Source organism: the organism of the source record quoted next, unplaced genomic scaffold (assembly GCF_019419815.1).
Source record: "Pyrus x bretschneideri cultivar Hongxiangsu unplaced genomic scaffold, Pyrus_bretschneideri_v1 Contig2, whole genome shotgun sequence".
Taxonomy (NCBI): Eukaryota; Viridiplantae; Streptophyta; class Magnoliopsida; order Rosales; family Rosaceae; genus Pyrus; species Pyrus x bretschneideri.
This window is the reverse complement of record NW_025999501.1, coordinates 9,883,809-9,907,691: the sequence shown is the minus strand read 5'-3', so window position 1 is coordinate 9,907,691 and position 23,883 is coordinate 9,883,809. Positions and strand designations below refer to the sequence as shown.

The window sequence follows — 23,883 nt, the reverse complement described above, 5'->3', positions numbered from 1 at the left end:
GGGCCTCGGCCAAAATCTCCTTTATTGAGCTCTTTTGGGCTTTCTTCCCTTGAAATCTAAAGTTAAATATTAATCCAAATAGAGAGAGAAGGGAGAAAGAAGAAAAACAAAATTACAGTATTGTTGACTACAAAAATTACAGAACCTACGTGGCGCGCAGGCCGAATAACTAATGAGCTAACTAATGTCCTTCGGTTGAATGCGGGGCGTGCCAACTCGTCGGCCGAGCTCGGCCGAGGAGTAAAATTTGATGCGGTCGCGTTGAGCGCGCTGTTGACTTCTGTATCTTGCGATTGCGACCGAGGAAGGAACGCTCTCGGTCTCTGGATTCTATAGCCTGAAGACAAGGCTACTAATTCTACGGAGTTCACAACTCGTCGAAGCCTGATTCGGCCACTGTGATTATATTCGTAAGAGTATAAGCACGCCGAATTGAGACCAAACTATACGGGCACAGGTACTCGAATGTGATATATGTCTTGATGGTAAACGTAGTTCGGCCGTCGGAATGCCGAACCCTGAAACTTACTTGTGAGTATCCAATCATAAACTCACTCGGCCTCCAATACGCCGAGCAAGGCAATTCGTAACACCCAACTATGCCGAAGCGGCTTAGTAAGATGACCTCTACCAACAAAGGTTCGAAAACCTTTCTCGGCCGAGACTTAGATAGATAATCGGTCGACCTCGACGCAGTGCTGTTTATCCAAACTGAAGGTGTGTCTTGGTCGGCTGATTCTGCGGCAGCAGTGCTGTTTATCCAAACTGAAGGTGCTCACCGGTTGCTTCCACAGTGCTGTTTATCCAAACTGAAGGTGTGTCGGCGGGAAAAGAAAAGGAAAAATCTCAAGGTGTTTGAGAGAATTTGCGCAGGGCAATTGTATGCTGATTGTGGAGGGTCTTTTCTATTGCGTAATTTCTTGTATTTATAGCACCTCGTTCCTTGATTCCCATTCTGATTTGGATTGGGAGTCCTTGTCCCATCTTACCTTTAACTCAAACAATCCCAGTCCTATTGGGATTCTGAATTCTCCTACTTTTGAGGTTCTATCCCTTGCCGGTCGAGAATCCTGGTTGCATCAGGATTTCCTCGACCTTTCCTCGTTTATCTGGACTACTTAAGATCGGATCTGGCCGACCCTGCCAGCTGGTCCGAGTCTCATTACTTGGCCCATAGCATGTGTTATTACCCTGGGCCGAGCACGTCTTGCTGCTCGGCCCAATCATAATATTTTGGGCCCAAACATTGCCCCCTCGCTTCTGAGGTCGCCGGCTGTCACTCTTGGTCGGTTCTCGGCCTTGAAGAAGCGAAAACATTTGTTGCTTTTTGGACCTTACTTCATTAATGACCATTATTCCTGCATATTTATGAGACATGATTGCGCCTCCCTCGTTGCCCCCAACGCGTGGCCACGCGTCAATTTTTACGCCGTTCTTAAAAGCTTCAATCATGGGCCTCGAAAACTTGCACAAACTGAATCGCCCTATCTTTATTAATACATTGAACCTGTCTCCGCACGCAATCGTGCGTCCTGGATTTTCGACTCCTCGATTCCATTTTCGCAGGTTCCCAAAAAAAATCCGAAATGATTGCAGACTTTCCCGGTCACATTTCCCCCCAATTTGAACCCACGCCTTTTGAATTCCAGTGTCTTTTGAAATTCAGACGTTTGATCTTTCGTCTGAAAAGCCTATAAATACCCACACTTCACCTAATCATATCTTACGCTTTCAGAAATTCCCAAACTTGCACATTTTAATCATTCTTGCTTATTCAAACCAAACCCTCTAGCTTTCCTTTCTGCAATTTTCCAGTTCTTCCAAATTACACTAATGGCTTCCTTCATCGCAAAACTTTCCGAGGAGACCAACAAGTGTAAGGATTTCATCGATCGGAGCGCTATCAAGACGCTGCGATTTGAAGAGGACATGGCCACCACCCACCAGATTCTGGGTCCCCTCTTCAGAGACGCAGTGCCGTCGCCTATCGCAGATTCTGGGTCCCCTCTTCAGTCGGGGTGGCCGGGAGCCTTCGAAGGAAGAAGTTCACAAGCTCCACAAAAACTTCTTTAATTATAATACTCTCATCCTCCATTTCGCCGGCCGGGGCGAGGAGAGTCTCAGGAAGGGGGAACATGAAGCCTTCCTCTTCTACTGGTACAACAAGTTTATTTGTTGTACCAGATCGAACAAATGTTTGGTCGAGAATATGCCGGTGGCCCAGGCTCTGGCTAGTGGTCACCTTCTGGCGCTCAGCCCGGCTATTCTTGCCAACCTTTTTCGTTGCTTGGCCGAGACGACCATCAACAAGATTGATCCGCACCAGAATGGGCCCCTCTGGGTCTTTCAACTCTGGCTGCAGGTCTACTTCTCCACTCTTCGGCCTGAAGTCCCTACCTTCCAGCGCTCGGCCGCCCTTGGCCCCCAACTGGCATCTCGACCGGCCCCTCCTAACCGGGCCGACGAGGTTCTTAGGCATTTTTTTGGCCTCGACGTCCTTTCGGATGACGAGTTCTTGGTGTGCCGGCACCAGGAATACCCTGCCTCGATCAGGCTCCCGACGGCAGCCTGGGCCGAGATCGAGGACGCGGGCCTCCGACAGTCTTGGGGGTCAATCGTACTGGCTCGCGACCTTCCCCTGGGTTGCGACGCCCGCCGAGCCAGCTGGGAGGTCTACCATCCTCACTTTGTCGCCCGGCAACTCGGCTACCTCCAAGGTTGCCCCGTTCCTCTGCTCGCTTCCCGTTCCCTCTTGAGCCGGGGGCGCCTTTCTGGTTCTTCCGAGAGGGAATGCCGGTCGACGGAGCAAGAATTCCAGGATCGGTGTAAGAAGTTCCGTCTTCGCCCAACCGTTCCGGAATCCTTGGGCACCGATACCTTTGGGGATTGGTGGGATGCGTACATCTGCGACTTCTTCGGCGCCTCAATCGAAGACGTGGTGAGCAAAGTCTTTGGCGACCGGCCGGGACTAGCACCCTCGACCCAACCTAAGGAGTCGGCTCAAGGTATATTACTGAAACTACTTCGCCATTTCAAAACTTGCCCTTGTTTAACAATTACGTTGCTATTTCAGGGGGTCGTGGGTCGAAGAAGGCCGAAGTGGTTGCCGCGGCGGCGAGAGTGAAGAAGGTGGTGCCCAAGAAAACCATCGCCACTGAGCGGACAGCCCCCTCCAAACGCCTCCACCGAGAGGCCGAGCCGGAGGTTGATGTCCTTCGCCCTTCTAAACGCGTCAAAAAATTGGCGAAGAAGGGCGACCGGGCGATCCATGTCGTCCCCAGTGATGCTACTGGGACGCCTGCCTCTGACGGCTCTCCTGTGCCGGCTACCCCGGCATCTCTACTCCCGATCCCTCCAGCCGTTCCCCTTCCTGGCGCCACGGCCGATCCAATCGTCGCACCATCTCCGGCTTCGGAGCCGGTCGTGGCGCCTGCAATGGCCAAACCGGCTGCGCCCGTCGATGCACCCTCGACTCCCACGGTCGTTTTGGAGGTAAAACTCTACTTCCACTTGTTTCCTTAGGTTTCGGGTCGTAATGCTAAATGTTCTCTTTTTGTTCAGGATGACGAGAGCGTGAGTAACGAAGTTCCGCTGGAACGTCACCGTCGACCAGTTCACTCTCCTCCAGTCCATCCTCCTCCGGTCGTCGAGGCGACCGCTAGACCACGTCCTTCCGCGGCAGATCGTGGTAAGAGGCCCATGGCCGATCCTGAGGCCACGGCCGAAACGCCGATCCATCCGCAGGACGAAGACCTTCCCATTCCTCCACAGGAAGTCTCTTCGGCCTTTGTAAGTCTCGCTTCTTTTGTATTGATTTTTTCGTGACACATGTTTTATTTGAAAAAGACCATTAAATGTCAGGTGCCCGAACATTCATTTCACCGGCAATTTTATGCGCCGAGGGGTGTTGTCTATATTTCCTGGCCACCGTCGTGGCCATCAAATGTAGATAACCTCCATCGGCCGCGTGAATTGCGTAGCGGTCTAAGGCACTGGGCTCGGCCATTAAGTTCCCTGGGTTCGAGCAATGACCCAGAGGGCATGGCCGAGGTCTCCTCTCGGCAGGTCTAAAACAATCCCCCTTTTCCTTTATGCACTATATGATGACGTTTTACTTTTCTTCACAAAGTTCTCTTACGTGCAGCCGTCGTGGGAAGTGGAGCTCGATGCCCTTCTGCAGAGCACGAATGGTGCGGCCGGTTCTTCTGCTGCTCCGGCCGAATCGGCGGAAGCCACGCCCGCCGAAGTCTTTGTGAAGCTGCACGAAGTCTTGTCTCTGACTGCCTCCCAAGCTCTTCGGTGCAAAGGCCTCGACTCTGTTGGAGAGTGTCTCAACGACCTCGCCAGCGGTGGTCATCTGAGCCCGGAAGGTATCTCTTTCCTTACCGACCTCCTGGAGCGGACTCGGCAACACTTCTATGTCCTCGAGCGAGCCCTTCAAGCCGAGGATGACTTGAAGGCTGCCAAGGTCGCGCAAGAGGCCGGCCGAGCTGAGATGGAGGCAATCAAAGCTAAGAAGGCGACGCTGACTGAGTTTGATCGCCAGATATTTGAACTCCAACGTCAAATCTCTGACCTTCAACGACAGAGGTCAGTTGCCGCTGCCGAGCTCGAGAAGGACTTCGAGGCTAGCAAAGCTCGGCTGACGGCCTTCGCTGCCGGTGCACGGCACGTCCAGCAGTTGCAGTGTAACAAGAAAACCAGGCAGGCCGAGATCATTCTGGGCGAAGCGAAGTGGCTGGAGCTAAAAGCTGCCCTTGAGACTTATCTCCCCCCGTCCCCTTAGAAATCTCATTGTATTGTATTTTCTTTTTGTAATGATTCTTTTGATATCAATACAATGGTCGTTTTACTATTAATCCGATGGTCGTCTTGCTACAATGGTCTTATTCTTGCATTTCCCATGTAATTGGATAATACTTCTTTAAAAACTTTCCATTAATCGGCAATTTGTGAACTGAACCCGTCCGATCTTTTAAATGATATGCCCCCTTGCCGAGGACTTTGTGAACGACGAATGGCCCTTCCCAATTCGGCGACCACTTCCCAAATCTTGGATCCTTAATCCCAACAGGCAACACAGTTTGCCAAACCAATTCTCCTTCGCCGAACGTTTTTCGTCTTACCCGCTGGTTATACGCTCGTTCGGCAATTTTCTTTTGTGCTACCAATAAGTTACTCGCGTCGACTCGACTTTCTTCTAAATCTTCTAATTCCTGCCGCATCACTTGACAATATTCAATACTGAACAAGTCACTCTGCTCGATTACTCGTAACGAACTTATACTTAACTCGACCGGTAACATGGCGTCGTGTCCGTAAGTTAACGCGTAAGGGGTCGTTCCAGTGGCCGAGCGGGGTGAAGTTCGGTATGCCCATAACGCTTCATTTAACTTTAAGTGCCACAACCCAGGTTTTTCTTTTACCATTTTTTCAAGGATGCCGATCAACACTTTATTGCTTGCCTCGGCCTGCCCGTTTGCCTGTGGGTAATACGGCGTAGATTGCTCGAGTCGGATGTTCAACCTTGCTGCGTATTCCTTAAACCTATCGGCCGTGAAGATAGTGCCATTATCAGTTATGATCGTTTCTGGCACGCCGAATCTGGTCACAATATTTTCCTCTACGAAATTGCATACCTCCTTGGCCGTTAATTCGGCGTATGACCTTGCCTCGACCCACTTAGTGAAGTAGTCAGTTGCTACCATAATCCACGCGTGTTTCGCTGCCCCCGATGATGGCGTGATTTTGCCAATCACGTCCATTGCCCAACCTCTGAACGGCCATGGTTTGGTGACCGAATGTAGCAATTCGGCCGGGGCTCTCTGTACGTGTCCATGAATTTGGCATGGTACGCATCTCCGTGCGTATTCGATGCAATCCTTTAATATACTGGGCCAAAAGTAACCGTGTCGTCGGAGCAACCAACGCATCTTTCGTCCAGACTGGTGTGCTCCGCAAATTCCTTCATGTACCTCGGCCATTGCTTGGGCAGCCTCGTCTGGGCCAAGGCACAACAGCAGTAACCCATCCTCGCCCTTGCGATATAATTCATTTTGATACGACACGTAATTCGTGGCGAGGACCTTCGTTCTCCGGTCATGTTTCCCGTTGGGATTATCGAGGTACCGTAACATCGTTTTTCTCCAATCATCTGGTTCTACCTCGACGGCATATATTTCTACGGGGTCTCCCCGTTCTAGTAAGGATGGGAGCGACATTACCCTTGTTCGTATTACGTGTGTGCGCTGGAGGGTTTGCCGATCGATCAAGGCCGGGTACGATTGCAGGCCTGTGGCTGCGATGCAGCCAAGTTTGCCCCCCATGAGTTGTGCTCCAGAGGCGATCTGGGCGAGTGCATCGGCATCGGTGTTGTGGATTCGTGAAATATGTTCAAACGTGATCCGTTCGAAGGACTCGGCCAAGTATGTGGCGACCATGTGATATGGCGCCAAAGTACAACTCATGCAACGAAAAATGCCGTTCAATTGGTTAATCACAAGTTCGGAATCACCGAGGACAAGAACACGGGAGGCCCGTAGATCGTGTAAAACGTGGAGACCGATAATGAGGGCTTCATATTCGGCCTGATTGTTTGTGCAGCTGAAATCCAACTTGAGAGAGAAGTACCATCGGTAGTGGTCGGGCGACTGAATTGCGATGCCGACACCTGCCGAAGTCGAAGTACTGGATCCATCGAAATGCATAGTCCAATGGTTATCGCGTGTGGTGACTAGACCGATGTCGACATCGCCCCCTTCAAAACCATATGGGGAAGGGTGCTGGGCCAAGAAATCGGCGAGAGCCTGCCCCTTGACCGCTTTTTGGGGAACGTACTGCAGGCTAAATTCGGATAAGGCGAGTGTCCATTTCCCGATTCGGCCTTTAACGATAGGCCGAGTGAGCATGTAACGAATTACGTCTGTCTGGGCGATGACCTGCGTAACTGATGGGAGCATGTAATGCCGAAGCTTGGATGTGGCAAAAAACAAAGCTAAGCAAAGTTTTTCGACCGGTGAGTAATTGAGCTCTGGTGCATTCAGATTTCGGCTAAGATAAAAGATAGCTTGCTCACGACCGACGTTGTTGTCTTGCGCAAGGAGACAACCAATGGATTCGGCGGCTGCCGAAATGTATAGTTTGAGGGGTTTGGTGCGACAAGGTGGAACCAGCACGGGTGGGGTCGAAAGGGCCACCTTGATCTGCGTGAATGCACTCTGATGTTCTTCGCGCCAAACAAATTTATCGGTATCCTTAAGTTTGAGGAGAGTAGAGAATGCCTTCATTTTACCGGCCGAATTGGCGATGAAACGGCGGAGGAAGTTGATCTGTCCGAGTAACGACTGCAACTGTTTCTTTGTTGTGGGAGGTGGGGCGCTAATGATGGCGCGGGCTTTATTGGCGTCGACTTCGATGCCGCGATGGTGCACCAAAAACCCTAGGAAATTGCCGGCCGAAACACCGAAAGCACACTTGGCTGGGTTCATCTTGAGACTATTCTTGCGCATGCGAAGGAACGTTTGTCGTAGGTCATCCAGGTGTGTTTGGCGGCGTTTCGACTTTACCACCACATCGTCGATATAAACTTCGACGATGGTCCCAATTAAGTCGTGGAAGATCATATTCATGGCTCGTTGGTATGTGGCGCCGGCATTCTTGAGGCCGAACGGCATGACTACCCATTCGTACGTGCCCAGTGCCCCTGGGCAACGGAAAGCCGTTTTGTGGACGTCGGCTTCGGCGATGAAAATCTGGTTGTATCCCGCATGACCGTCCATAAAAGATAGTAGTTCATGATTAGCTGCGGCATCAATGAGCAAATCTGACATTGGCATTGTATATTCGTCCTTGGGAGTCGCCAGATTCAGGTTACGGAAATCGGTGCAAATGCGGAGGGCACCGTTTTTCTTCAACACTGGGACGATATTGGCCAACCATTCGACGTACCGAGCGGTCCTAATAAATCCGGCCTTGAGAAGCCGAACCAGTTCTTCCTTAATGCCGAGTTGTAACTCGGTCGAGAATCGGCGAGGGGGTTGTCGAAAAGGCTTACAACCGTCTCTGATGCGTAGCTCATGCTCGACCAAGCTTCGATCGAGGCCTGGCATTTCATGGTAACTCCACGCAAAGCAATCTTTAAATTCCTGAAGTAACTTACGGAGTTCGGCCTTCATGGCCGGTGGGAGTAACGCGCTTATAAACAATATGCGAGGATCATCGACCGTGCCTACGTTAACTTCCTCTAATGGGTCCTTGACTTGAGGCCGATGGTCCTCGAGTTCGGCCGGTGCTGCCCGAACCTTCTCGAGAGACAAAACAGGGCCGTCATCTGCTTCGGCCAAAAATTCAATTAAATTAATGCCAGAATGCGGTTGCTTGGTAATGGCGTACCAATGGGCCAGCAGACGTTCCATCGTTGATGAAACCGCGGCCTGACGCTGTTCTTGTTTGGTGTACTCAATCATCGGCATTGGGGACTAAATCTGCCAAGCCAAGGCGCGCCGAATCCTGTTGGACAGTCTCGGCGCCGACCTCAATCACTTTCTGCACTGAAATTCGCGTCGGCCGCCCATCCTCGTTAAGACCTTGGAGGGTGATGTAGCCGACGTGATCATCATAATAGCGAGCCTGAATCATGTTGGTCTCAAATGGTTGATTATCGGCTGGATGGATGGTAACCGATTTGCCATCCCAGAAGATGAGAACTTGGTACAGTGATGAAGGAATGCAACTGGTTTGGTGGATCCAGTCTCGACCAAGTAATGCGTTATAATCGGTCTTGGAATCAATTATGAAGAATGCCGTCATGTGTTGGCGACCGGCAATGCTAACCTCCAATGGTAACACTCCTTTGGTCTGAGACTTGTCACCAATGAAGCTGCTCATAGTGATCCCGGACGGAATGAGTTCATTATCAGAACGGCGCAAGGCCTTCATGACAGATATTGGCATAATGTTGACTGTGGCCCCACAGTCGACAAACACTTTGGAAATAGGGAATCCTTCGATGTGAGCCGTGATGTACAACGGCTTCAGGTGTTGGAGATTAACCGAAGGGGAGCGAGGAAATAGCTCGGCCAATGCCGCCTTAAGGTTGTCCGTGCTTCGGGTTTCTCGGTCGTCATCGTTTGCGATGAAATCGACTTGTGTTGCCTCCTCGGCGACAACATCCCCATCCAAGAAATTTGACTGGGGTGTACTTGGTTGGAATTCGGCTGGTAACACATGGACCATACTAATCTCCATTTGTTCGAGGACTGAAGGACCCATGGGATCGTGGTCGTCGTCTTCTGCCGAACTAGTCACAGTATCAGCCGGCGGAACATCCTCGATCAAGCTTTCAAGTGCCTCGGTAAGAGCCGGTACCCGAGACGTGGGAACCAAGTCGAATGTGGTGTGGCTATTTTCCTCGACCATGTTGACTGTCGAAGATTTATGTTGGTCCTTTGTTATACGGGCTCGTTCTTCATAGGCAATGCGGGCGTTCCTAGTGTCGAGATATGTATCCAACCTTGCTATTCGTTTTTCTTCGTCGGCCGTGAGGCCGAAGAGTGATACCGCCGAGAAAACTTCGAAGTGATAGCGCAAATGCTGAAGGTCATCGAGCGAGAAAGGTAATTCGGCGGTGTCGATATCTGTATAAGGATCAACATCAAAACCAAGTACCCGAGCTTCCCGTATATGCTGGAACCTTGCCTTTATTGCTGGGTCGGAGGTTTTCTGAATGATTTGCTCGGCATCAGGGCAAGTGAGAGCTAGGTCGAGGGCTTCCTGACACTCCTTGGGTAGTCCGTACAAGTTATTGGCGGAGTATTTCTTATGAAACTCTCGCATGTATTCCAAGGATTCACCGAGGAATGGGGGATGCAAGTTGCGCCGTACTTTGATAAACGGTTCGCGCGGTGGTGATGGGGAAATCTTCCTTTTGGCCTCTTGCGTGAAGTGTTCTAGCCGAGCTCTAGTTTCCCCAGGCCGAAGCAGGATTTTGATACGTTTCTCAGCATCCTCAATGGTGGTTTCAAAACCGGCAGCGGCTACTTGCTTCCCTTCGGCCAATTCGGTCATGATAGTCGGGGTTGGCCGTTCACTGATGCTTTCCGCGGCCTTCTTTGGTTGCCACTGGTTGGCAGTGCTGGCCTGCGCTTCTCGTCGCCGAGCCATGCAATCAATCCGTTGACGGCGACGTTTTTGGGATTTAGACAGTGCTGTATATAAACCAGTCGGGGAGTTGTAACTGTACCAGCGTTGATCCGATGTTCGGGGTGGTTTGAAGGTTTTGCGATCGGCTGACGAGCTGGAACTGTTAGTATTGTGCGAGTAGTAATCCTCATTATAGAAAGGCGCGTCGAAATCAAGACGCCGCCTGACTGAGGCCTGGTCTTTCGGCCGTACTTGTAAGCCGAGTCGATCGAACACTTGACGTCGCGGACCAACTTCCTTTGGTGCTGTGGTAAGGGCCGTGGGTGTTGTTGAAAATGTCTTCTTCCCAGGTTCAATCGGTGTTTTACAATGGTCACATAAAACCTTTGACTCATGAGTTTCGTCGGAACTCGACCCCGTCATAGGCTCATCGGCGAGGGGCCTCGATTGTTCCGTGGGTGGTGCATTCGAAAATATATCAAGCTTTAGCCTTGTTCGACCATTCTGTTTACGAATATGCTGCACCGGAACGTATTCGGCCTTCCCTTTGTTTTTAGGAAGATGAGCATCCACCATACCAATTGTTGTTGAAGGGAAGGGATTGACGTCGACCGCCATCTGCTTTTCCGGAAATTTCAATTTTCCTTTCTCGATCCAACTTTGGATTGTATCCCGGAACACGACACAATTATTTGTTGCATGCTTATTAGAATTATGGTACTTGCAGTATATCTTTCCTTTCAATTCATCGGCCTTAGGGATAATATGTCCCGGCCGAAGCTTGATGATCTTTGCCGCCAATAATTGATCGAAAATTGCATCGGCCTTGGTGATGTCGAAAGTGTATACTTTTGAAGATTTACTTATGTCCTCGGCGGCCGAATGGGCTTTGGTGTCTTTGCCGTGTACTTGAGCCAGAGCCTTGCAGACGTATGGTTTATCTATTACTATCTCGGCCGCATCCACACTGACGTACTGAGGGTCCCCGCTTTCGGCCGATGCATAGCTGACCGTGGGGTTTTTATACAACGTTCCCCGGGATGGTGATTTTGAGACCTTCTCTTCTCGGAGCAGGTAATCATACTGTTCGACATGTTGAGCAAGTTCGTACATATCGCGAATGTTTGCCCCCAGGAACTTCTTTTTGTACTCCACGTCTAATCCGTTGAGAGCAATCCTGACGAATTCCACTTCGGGGAGTGGTACTCGGCACCAATTCCTGGCCGACTTGAACCTTGTTAAGTACTCCATTGGAGATTCATCGGATGCTTGAGCCATCCTGGCCAAGGATGATACTGACATCTCCATCCCTGGCCGATAGAATTGTTCATGGAATTTTTCGACCAACTCCTCCCAACTCTGCACAGAATTGGGTGGAAGATTAATGTACCAGGCGAAAGCGGAGCCTGTCAATGAAAAATTAAACAGACGTAGTTTGTAGAAGTCGCTATTAACATCTCCACACTGCGCCGTGAACCGAGCCACATGTTCTAATGAGGACAAAGACGATTCCCCAGCGAAGAGGCTGAAATCAGGGATCTTAAATCCCCGTGGGTATTCAAACCTTTCTACGTAAGCCGGGTATGGATGAATGAATTTTGGAAACTTCGGTCCTTTCTTCAAGGCCGAATCAATCATTCTCTGGACTTCGGTCATGTTCACGGAGGCGGCTTCTTCTCCCTGGCTCGGTCCCTCGGATCTGTTTCCTGGTCCCCTTCTTTCTAAGGTAACCGGTTGCGGCCGAGTGGACCCTCTCTCGGCTGGTACGGGAACATTCGTTGAGAGCTGCCGGGGTTGGCCAACCGGGCCATCTTCGAAGGCTTTACTAACCAATAACTCGAGCATTCTGGTCTGCGTATCATTGTTACTTCGTATTGCTTCTAGCAAATCATTCATCCTTTGACCAATCGAGTGTTCGACCTGACGATACTGTTCATCAAGTCGTCTTCGAAGAAACGACCTAGTTGGTGGATCAGAGCCTTCTCCACCATCATCGTCGCAGTCTTCCACTATCCCCTCCACAAATACGGGCGTCGTTTGATTCGGGATCGCCGCGTTGTGAGGTTGCCCACCGAGACAGATCTCATTCTCTCGGCGGGTCACACTTGTAGCCTCGGGTGGCAAAGCAATGACCGGATTTTTTGCTGGTTGCGAATCCTGCCCGAGGCCTTGCACTGGTAAGTCAGCTGTTGACTTTCCCATGTTCATTTTCTTCTTGGTAGACCGTGTCTCTACGGTCATGAACTCCGAAGGTTTAGCACAATGGTCCCACTGGGCGTGCCAAAATGTTGACTACAAAAATTACAGAACCTACGTGGCGCGCAGGCCGAATAACTAATGAGCTAACTAATGTCCTTCGGTTGAATGCGGGGCGTGCCAACTCGTCGGCCGAGCTCGGCCGAGGAGTAAAATTTGATGCGGTCGCGTTGAGCGCGCTGTTGACTTCTGTATCTTGCGATTGCGACCGAGGAAGGAACGCTCTCGGTCTCTGGATTCTATAGCCTGAAGACAAGGCTACTAATTCTACGGAGTTCACAACTCGTCGAAGCCTGATTCGGCCACTGTGATTATATTCGTAAGAGTATAAGCACGCCGAATTGAGACCAAACTATACGGGCACAGGTACTCGAATGTGATATATGTCTTGATGGTAAACGTAGTTCGGCCGTCGGAATGCCGAACCCTGAAACTTACTTGTGAGTATCCAATCATAAACTCACTCGGCCTCCAATACGCCGAGCAAGGCAATTCGTAACACCCAACTATGCCGAAGCGGCTTAGTAAGATGACCTCTACCAACAAAGGTTCGAAAACCTTTCTCGGCCGAGACTTAGATAGATAATCGGTCGACCTCGACGCAGTGCTGTTTATCCAAACTGAAGGTGTGTCTTGGTCGGCTGATTCTGCGGCAGCAGTGCTGTTTATCCAAACTGAAGGTGCTCACCGGTTGCTTCCACAGTGCTGTTTATCCAAACTGAAGGTGTGTCGGCGGGAAAAGAAAAGGAAAAATCTCAAGGTGTTTGAGAGAATTTGCGCAGGGCAATTGTATGCTGATTGTGGAGGGTCTTTTCTATTGCGTAATTTCTTGTATTTATAGCACCTCGTTCCTTGATTCCCATTCTGATTTGGATTGGGAGTCCTTGTCCCATCTTACCTTTAACTCAAACAATCCCAGTCCTATTGGGATTCTGAATTCTCCTACTTTTGAGGTTCTATCCCTTGCCGGTCGAGAATCCTGGTTGCATCAGGATTTCCTCGACCTTTCCTCGTTTATCTGGACTACTTAAGATCGGATCTGGCCGACCCTGCCAGCTGGTCCGAGTCTCATTACTTGGCCCATAGCATGTGTTATTACCCTGGGCCGAGCACGTCTTGCTGCTCGGCCCAATCATAATATTTTGGGCCCAAACAAGTATATAAAAAAATTAGCATAAAAATACGAGGGCAAAATCACAAGCACACTGTGTTTATGAATAATGATTCAATTGATTTTTAGTTTTAGTAGATTGAATTTGTTAGGGTCCATTGGAATTGGAATAGTTCCTTTCCGGAAATACCATCAACCAATTCAAAATTGAAGTTCAAATTATACAATACAGGGACTCATTTGAAAATGTTTTTGTAAGAAATATTTCTGTTTATAATAAATACTTTCGCAATAAAGGATGAAATGACATATAATTTCTCCATTTTGTTTTGTATGCAAATTAAGCTAAAGACAGATCTGATCTCTACTAAAACCTATTGCATAAACTGATTTTTCTTTTTTCTTTTTTATTTCCTATTCTCTTTCCTTTAGGTTTCCCCTATCTTTGCACCACGAAATTCATGACAAAAGCGATGAACACAACGTTCTTATTTTCTCTATCGCCGATGCCCAGCGACACCTAAAAGTATCCGATAAATGGATTGAAATTCCTCAACTTGGACTTTCTGCTTGTTCTACCACTTGATTTCCCCTCCAGGCAAGCACTCTTTTGGCCTAGAGACCATTTACGTTCGCCCCCTCTCCTTATCCTTTGACAATTATGTACTTGCGTTCGTTTCGCATGTAGTCAGCTATTGCAACTAATCAGCAAAACTTCATTAAGCCTCGGCAATCATCTTCAAAAACACATCGTCACGATCATACTGATCAATGCTTGATGAAAACTCGCTCATGGGCCAAAAGGAATCGAATGCCATCAGATCATCATGCGACAGTAGATAATCACTCGGTGACGAATGGTTGTTGTGGCTTGTCACCGTATGATCACTTGTTGCCTTGACGATCAGTTCTTCTTTAACTGATGATGAAGCGAAGGATGTGAAAAATGGGTGCTCTTGTTTGTTTTCCAAACAGTTGGCGTTGTCAAAACTAATGAATTTTGAGGAATCTCTAGGACTAGTGCAATCCAAGACCAGTTCAGAAGCTTTGGGGTAGTCTCTGCACGTGTGGGTACCATAATATGTGGTTCGAAACACTGGTGGATGATCTTGAACTTGTTGCACTTGCTTGGTTGCTTTGCACGCTTGATCGTATTTGTGAGTGCATCTAAAGTAGTTCCTGCATACATATAACATAAATATGGTCAACCTTATTTCTTGAAATTTTTACCATTTTAATTATTGAAATTTGTTACAATTTTACAAGGTAAATCGTTCATGTACCTTGGATGCTTGGCATTGTGGATAACTTTCTGTCCGTACTTTCTCCATGCATGACTGTCATCAATATTCGAAGTAGGAGTGTCTCTAGTCCAAGAGTGTGAAGCCTTTCTGGAAGGAACAAGTTGCAACTCCTTCTTAAAACTTTTAACATTAAATTAGGAAAAATTCCTATCTTTTTTTTTATATATAAAATGTACGGTTAACGTTAAGTGGTAATACTGCCATGGTAAGGAGGATAGAAGTGAGGACATTTAGGGGGCGTTTGTTGCGTCGGACTATCTCGGACTGGATTAGCTTCAAGGACTAAGCTGGACTGGCTTAGATTAGACTAAACTGGACTAACTTAGTGAAGTGTTTGGTGCAGTATTAGACTAAGAAGCTGGATAATAACAAATTCTAATATTGTTTTATTTAATATATAAATTATTAATATTTTATTATGATCTTATCTTTTTCTCCATCTTTTCCTACCATTTCCATCCCACTCTTTTCCTCTTCTCTCATCTTCCCACCCTCTCCCTCTTTTTTTCCTCTCAGACCTCTCAATTCATGTCTCTTTCTCATTCCTGGTCAAACTCCTTATTGATTCCAGTCTCTATTTCTCTGTCCTCCCTCCCTCTCTAGCTATGTGTTGTTCGAACGGAACCTCACGGCTCCAATTTTCCCGATGTGTTTTTTGGCAAACCCTCATTAAATTGGATGAAGTTAGCATTGCCAAAAAATTCATCACCATACCTGGACCGAGATCTTAGCTTTGTATGCTTGAATCTGTCATGGATTTGAAGAAGCCCAAACAGGCCAAGACTTCCAGGCCATTTTCCGGCCACATTCGACCACATTTTGGCCTCGATTCAAGTAAAATCGTAATCTTGTCACTCCCAGCTTCAATTTGGTATATTTTATATGAAAGTTGGTTGTGAAATGGATCTGAAAGAGAGTCGGAAAGTTAATGATTGATCTAGGTGACTAGAGATGATGAGGAGTCTGTCGGGAGTGGTCGTTGAGCATGACAAGGACGAGAAATAAAGGATAGTCTTAGCTAGTCCCATGGTTATTGGGGGGTCTCACTAAGACCTCTTAGTGAAGGGTTTTGTCCATGCTAATCCCCTTTAGTCTCATTAATGTTAGTCCCAGCATGGAACAAACACAGTATTGGACTAATAGCTAGTCCAGTCCAGTCCAGTCCAACTTAGTGAGGGCAAACAAACGCCCCCTTAGATCATTAAATATAACGAACAGTAAAAGCATCAAAATTTTGTCAGAATACGACACAACGTGAACATATGAGAGCAAGTGGTAGTCGCCACTCTTTTGTTTCAATAGAAATTCTATGCATTATTAAATAAAAATATATTAATTACATTCATTCACAGGAATCTAACAGCTGTTGTGAGCAAATTAATTGTAATTATAGTTCTTTACACATCCACATAATCTAACAACTATTATGAACAAATCAATTAGACATAAGGAACAACATAAGCATTCAAATTTTGTCAGAATATGGTATAAAATTACATATGAGAGCAAGTGGTAGTCTTCGATATTTTGTCTCTACATAAATTCTATGCATTATTGAATAAAATAAATAAATAAACATATTCATCCACAGGAATCTAATAGCTATTATGTGAGTAAATGAATTATAATTATAGTCATCAATAGGAATCTAACAACTATTATGAGCAAATTAATTACAGCTTTCCTTATCATGCACAAGTGGGATGATTAATTGTCAAAGTCAAAAACTCTTACATTTCATACACAGATACTTGAGATTGAACAATCAAATAATCATACATGGAAAAATTATTTAACTGAAAAAAAAATCCATTTGCAACAATATGTTAATGCAGATGTTGATGAATATTACCTAGGTAGTAATTAATTAGAGAAATATAACTAATTACCTTCTCTTGTAGGAACCTCTTCGATCCTTGAAGGTTGAAGTGCTCTTACAACTGATCTCCTCCTCGTTATAATCTTCAGACTTAATATTAGCTGCATGATCATGATTAGCATCCCAAGATGATGAATATCCACCACCACGACCACCGTCACTAACACCAGTACTACCACCATTGACTCCACTACTATTTCCTTGAATCTGATCAGAAACAAACTCCTGATCAGACTCCTTCCCATTTATAATCAAAAGGGTATTCACAAATGACCCCAAAATCTTATTAACAATACCTTCAGCCGATCCCCCATCATCACCATTAACAACAAGTGATCTATTAGCAAAAGCCTTACTAAGTTGACTTGCCAGTTCACGCCCTTGGATCAACTCCTCCACCACCCTCTCCCCATTTGAGAGCACACTTTCCGGCCAAGACCACTCCATTTATCCTAATCTCTCCTGATTAACAAGTAACTAATATAACGATTAAAAATTAATTGATCTCTCTGTGTTTCTGTGATGGTTTGCGGTGCTTTAGCTGTAGCTAAATTTCTGGATGGGAGGTATCCTTTTATACACGTCAAAAGGAGCCTTCCTGGTCAGCTTACAATTCAAGGAAGGAGAAATGAAGGTCCATGAGACAATCCGACACACTCCCCCAGGGCCGGCCCAGGCCCAGTGCGGGCAGGGCGACCGACCCTCTGCAATCCAAAAAAATTAGAGGCACCAAAATTATTAGTGTGGTATATTTATATACGTTTTCATAAGAGTATAAATTTATAAAATTTGGTTGTATAAATTTATAAAATTTGGTTTAATGATAAAGAAATTTAACTAGAATTGATGATTTTGTTGTTTGAAATTAGTGAGGTCTTGGGTTCAAAACACCATGTGTGCTTATTTAAATTCTAATTTTTACAAATTTCTTTTCATAACAGCATAAATTTATAAAATTTGGCTAAATGATTAAAAGTTATTAGAAACAATGGTTTTTGTATTAAAAATTAACGATAGGTCCTAAGTTCGAAATGCTATGTACATGTTTATTTTTTTCAATTTTACGAATTTTTGTTTGGTTGTTAATTTATTTTTAATTACTAGCTAGTAACTATGTAGGTTGCTATTTTTAAACATTCGTTCCAATTCAAGTCTAATCTTCAACAAAGGATAATGTGTAGACTAAATTTTTGATGACGTGGTTAGTAAATAAGAAAAAACATTTCACAATTTATAAAAAAACACTTTAAAAGTTTAGGTGGAAGACAAAACTCATAATCTATCTACTTGTAAGCCTGAAGTTTTTTTGCTTCCTTCTCTCGATACAAAATAAATTAGTTTTTCTGTGTTTCTAAATTACTGAGGTTGAAGTGTTTTTCTAAATATAATTTTATCGATGTCTTACATGTAAAAACAAATAATTTTTTAATTGAAATGAGGGCACATTTTTTTGGCGTTACCCCGAATCTCAAAAATCTCTAAACCGGCCTTGCACTCCCCGCCTTTGACGTCTTTCTTCCGACCAACGGCTGGATGAGCGTCCACTTAAACGAATGTTGTATGTCGTCATTGCATGAGGTAACCCTAGCGTCATCAGCCACTGGTTCCTACTTGGCCTTGTCTAACCCTCTGGAAATTTAGTCATTTTTATTTTGCTAACTTTATTAAACGAACAATTTAAATATCTCAAGTTGTTATTATTTATCTTATCCTAATCAATCCCACCTCGTCCCAGTTGGACCAGACAAAAATTATTGGCCAAAATTACGATAGTACCTTTAGGGTTTGTTGATAAGACGACACTAAGGTGGTAGTTACATCCCCAAGGTCCTTGTTCTACGGTATCTAGTCCGTCCATGCAAGTCTAAACGTGTGAATAAGCATCATTGGAGCAAAACTTTTTTTATATTATTGTCATGATTCATATACCTTATATTCATAATTTCAATTCTAAATGTGATCGTATGATAGTTATATAACCTTTTATTATATTATAACTATTTTACGAGGCATCCAATGGTAGTTTAGTTGGTATATTCAAAGTTCATATTGTCAATGTTCAATTTTAGCAGTGGAAAATAGTAATAGATGTAATGTTACGTGCATTTATTATAGAAGTGGTCATTCTCGCTCCTTTAATTGGATCTCTAGTAATTAAATATTATACTGATCATCAAATTAAATTCAAATTTTAAAGTATCTCCAATCATGCTCTTTATTTTATAGCGAAGTTTTAACTAAAACTATTAAAATTTTACTTTAGGAGTTCTCTGTACTCCCTTCTTTAGAAAGTTATAATGACTATGAGTCAATAATTAGCCAACAAAAATTATTTATTTATCAAATTAACTATCATTAATTATAGAGAGCCACTAGAAGCTCCTTTCCCCTCTCTGTATTTAAGAGTTCCTAAATGAATTCCTATTTTAAGTTTTATGAAATTCTCCCTAAATTCTAGTTGGGATCTCATTGAGGGAGATTCATATATATTTCATCCCTCAAACTTGAAATTAACTTGTAAGCAAGAAAGACAAAATTTCTTGGTAACCAAACCAAAACTCAGTTACAATTCTTTTCATGATCTTGTGAAAATAATCCTAATATCTAAGAACACTACTACGGTATTCCTAATATCTAGGAACACAACTTACGGTAATGTTAGGTAAATTAGTGTTTTAGACTAAATTTGTAAATTATATGTTATGACACCGGTAAAAAATAAGCACGTAAATCAATAATCACGTTATATAATTTACAAAATTTGATTTAAAGAGTTGATCTTCCTAACATTACCCTTATAATAAATGAGACAACGCCGATCTGCACCAGCTTGACTGCTTTCTTATACAGCCCTTGTCTTAGGGGTAATTGCATCGATCTTAAGCAAGATTTGTGAACTGCAATAACAAACAATTTACTAGGTTTTGTTTATGGAAAGAATAAACAATAAAATTATAATAATAGTTAGAGCACTAGCCTTTACTGCACGCATGTGAGTTTAGACAAATGTTTGAGAGATTAAGGCAATGCAACCACGTGCATTGTCGACCCAGATGCATCTACGAGTCGTGACCATTGACTTAGTTCGATAGTGCAAAAGTTCAACTTATGGTATGAGAGCTTAGCGCAAAGCAACGTACAATTTGATTTCTTATACAAAAATACTAGGGAGATTACACTTTTGTATTATGTATTTGTGTACAATTTGATGTGATAAGTGATATGTACATGCAATGTCAATTAATGAATTTATATCACTAAATGACAATTGTATGTATCACTTGTTACATGAGATGGTATACCATTATGGTATAAATATGTATGTGGTTTCTCTAGCATACTCTATCCAATAATTTTAAATTTTTCATGCCTAGTAAACACTAAACCCTTTTGTCACCTCTTTTTTCTGCTACAGTTTTTCTTTTTTTCCCCTTGAACTGAAACGATTCGAATTATCGAAAAGGTATGACAGTAGAAAGTTACCTTCGCTGGGTGAAGAAACTGATAGAAAAAGCCTGCAAAATTCAATTTCAGGTCAAGTTTTACCTAGAATTATGATTGCAGTAGAGAGAGTACGTAACTCCAACAATCCTCTTACAATAACAAAGTGTATCTGATGCCAAAAGTCAGCTGTGTTCCCGTCCTGAACGGACTAGAAAATTGGACAAGTTGAAAATATTATTGTTTGAGCACATTTCTGTTGTTCAAACTTCTAGTCACCCTAGATTACGTTCACACTGTTCGTATTTGTTTTTTTTTCTGGGAATCAAGTTAAAATAATTTAAGCATGTGTTGCAAGCCACTTTATTATTTTATTATTGGAAGATATGGTTTGTGATATAATTCCAAAAATTGGTCAATGCAAGAGATCATCCATTCACTTAACCGTGTCTGCTAATTTGATTAGGAATTTTATACAACCTCACCTTTAGGCTTTAGTTGTTAACAGGATCTATCAGGTCCATAAAATTTTGAAATTGAAGACCCGTTTATAAATGCTTTTGTGAAAAATACTTCTACTTTTAGGATTTCTTTATTTATCAAAAGACTACTTTTAGGGCTTTTGTTAAAAGTATAATAGAACTTTTATTAAAAATTCAACAGTAGTTTATACGCGTTAAATTCAAAAAACATTATTAATATAGTGGTGAGTTTAATAAGTGCGGTCCTTATTTTATAAAAATCAAAATCATCGCATCTATGTATTATACTAATTAACAATAAGGCTCATTTCTACCAAACTCAAATTTCCCGATCCACGCCAAAAAAATCTCTACTCAACAAAGTAACAGAGTTAATTCACTCTTTTTTTCCGTAAAACCAAATATCAAGGTCTTGTGTCTTTCTTTCCTCACGAAACTCATCCCCCACTAAGAACATATTATCTAAAATAAAACTCAATTTATTTGTGAAGAAAAAAAGTACTTAAAGTTAAACTCTATTCAAATTTTAAACTCAAAAATCTATTCTAAAGTACTTTTATAGTCCACTGGTAACTTTAAATTTTTCCTATCATAAACCTTTTAGTTTTTTTTTTTTTTTTGGTCAAATAAACCTTTTAGTTATCCAAAAGCATACTTTTAGTTATTCTTATCATAAACCATAGTCCGGACCGTTAAAGAAAAATTGCACTATGTAAGTAGAGTGAAAATTAGCAAATCAGCAAAAACGAAAACTAAGATGATACAAAGGATGAAATATCATGAAATTTTCTTCCTTTTTTTTTTTTTCATTTTATACATTAAGCTGTAAAAAAAAAAACAGTATTTATCATTTTTAGCCAAAATTTAACATCTCAATTCATAAATACCAGTTTTTATTAAAAAATTCAAATATAGCAAAAAGACCAAGTAAATAGACTCAAATGCCCTCACCATTGAAAACTGTATAAATTTAAACTAACAAGAGATGGCCTTCTTTTCGGTTTTAGAGTTTGAATGTCTGATAATATCCGGATCCCAAACTCAAAAAGTAGAATGAACGAAAAAGATTGAGCACAAACAACTGTCAAATTCATTTCATACTTGATAAAGCTACAACATAGGTCATAATGATAATTTCATTGAACAAAATTTCTGCATATTTCTGTGTAACAATTAACTGGCATTTAGTATTAGGGTTTTGACGGCAATGACGAAGAATGACGAAGTTTGATCTCATTGATTGTTTATTTTCTTCCAAGAAAAAAGCTTATAAATTCGACCTTAGCATGGAGCATATACACTTTTTAATCGATTCCATAAAATAAAATAAAAATTCATATAAAAAAAGTGTCGACTTTTTCAATGCCGCAGCTGACTATATATTCCTTGTTCTATATGCCTGCAACTGGTCCCCGACCTTTTCCATCTCCATTCCTCGCTGAACAACCGTGCAAAAACTTTGAAAGGGTTTTGGGTTCTAAATGGTAATTAGAATTTAATTTAGAGGGCATATAAGCCTATTCAGTTGAGTTTTCTGCTCTAATTGAATTTTTTTATAAAAACTGACATTTATGAATTGGGTGGCCAAATTTTTTGACTATAAACGATAAAAACCCGAAAAAAAAAAGGACAGATCTGATCTCTACACCAACCTATTATAAACTCTGGTTTTTTTTTTTCTTCTGTTTTTTTCTTTCTTCCCTCTCCCTCTCTTTCCTTTAGGTTTCCCCTCTCTCTGCACTACATCATGACAAAGCTATGAACGCAACCATCTTATTTATTGCCAATGCCTGACGACATCTAAAAGTATTCGACAGATTGCTTGAGATTTCTCAACTCGGGCTTTCTTTCTTCTTTTTTTCTTCCACCAGATTCCCCTTCCCGACTGTAGTTAGCCAAACAAGTTTTCTGTATCCACCACGCTCATTTGGACTAGACCGTCCACCTTCCGTTCTTCTTATCTTTTGACGGGATGACGGGATACTCCGTTCTGTTGTCAAATAATTATGATTTTTTCGCATGTAGTCAGCTATTGCAACTAATCTGCAGAACCAGAGGAAAGAAACATCAAGTAATGTTATGATTCGGATTTTACATGTACGATAACAAGTTGTTATAAAACACAACGTTGATTCGTTTGGACACAAAGGCATCAACTCATTACTCATGAATAGGTTGTTAGGAGTAATAGATCCAATGGTTGTAGTCTTGTCAAGTGTCATAAGATGTAGTAGGCAGTTAAGATTGTTGTAATAGTTGCTTATCTTGTAATCTACTGTAATTAGCATATATACCTTGTAAGAAAACAGTTGTAACTAACAAAGAATATCAATACAGAAAATACAGTTTCTTCCTCTCTAAGTTTCTCTCAATTCTTTCTCTTCTCCTTCATTGATCTCTGTCAATCTTCTTTCTCTCTCTCTACTGCATACATGATCCTTGGTTAATATAGGTTAGACACTAAATTTTCTCCCAAATACCAAATAATGAAATAAACCAGTACTGTATAATTATTGAGTTTCATACAATATTTTCAACTAGGGTACCTAGCCATGCAAATTGTTTAGAAGAATGCTCCATCAACAATATCTTATGTATCTTTGAAAAAAAAGCTCACCTTTGATACTGTATAACTGCATTCCGTTGGAAAGCTGCATGACAGACAAACACAAGCGAAGCCATCTCAGAATGAACATTTGTCTCGAAGCCTGTAATACATGTCATCTTGCTTTGAGCTCAAATGTTTACGTTGTCTATGTAAAATCTCATCAGCAGCTATCTGAATATCTGAAGGCCAAAAAATACGATTTACAACTTTGAAAATTAAGCGAGGGACCAACGCGACAACCGTTATAAGCAAAATGGAGATCCAATATGTGGGAAACTTTGCCAAATGGTATATAGTCCTGCACCCAAAAGAGAATGTGGGGGACAATCAGCTTAACGCAATAAAACATTATACGTTTCAAAACAGAAAAACAAAAGCAGAAGTCAACGAATCTATCCAGTAAATAGGAAAGACGGGTATAGAATCCAATACCACCATACACGCATACTTGATTATTGAACCCCATACTGCAATATGAGTGATGGATACCCAACGATGAATGTCCATTGCCAAATGTATGTTGACAAGAACAACAACTGCTATTGTCCATAAACTGCCCATGCTCCATATGTCTATTGAGCTATCCTTATACGTGAAGAGGGGTACATAGAAGAGAACAAGACTCTGCCATAGGGTGTCAAGCATTGTGATCCAGAAGAGAT

The 23,883-nt window shown here is 43.3% G+C and overlaps 2 protein-coding genes across 2 annotated transcripts; one reads left to right on the top strand and one right to left on the bottom strand.

The window, feature by feature from the left end:
* Positions 1-1,833: 1,833 nt before the first annotated feature.
* On the top strand, positions 1,834-3,575 carry LOC125476831. Its single transcript, XM_048583392.1, has 3 exons — positions 1,834-2,000; positions 2,185-3,005; positions 3,074-3,575. Exons 1-3 carry the CDS (start codon positions 1,834-1,836, stop codon positions 3,520-3,522), a joined length of 1,437 nt encoding a protein of 478 aa, XP_048439349.1. The 3' UTR covers positions 3,523-3,575.
* Positions 3,576-13,884: 10,309 nt separating this feature from the next.
* On the bottom strand, positions 13,885-17,219 carry LOC108865303 (WRKY DNA-binding transcription factor 70-like). Its single transcript, XM_009349536.3, has 3 exons — positions 16,701-17,219; positions 14,791-14,898; positions 13,885-14,686 (listed from the first exon to the last, which is right to left on the bottom strand). The coding sequence occupies exons 1-3, from the start codon at positions 17,135-17,137 to the stop codon at positions 14,227-14,229; spliced, it is 1,005 nt and encodes a 334-aa protein (XP_009347811.2). The 5' UTR covers positions 17,138-17,219; the 3' UTR covers positions 13,885-14,226.
* Between the last annotated feature and the right edge of the window lie 6,664 nt (positions 17,220-23,883).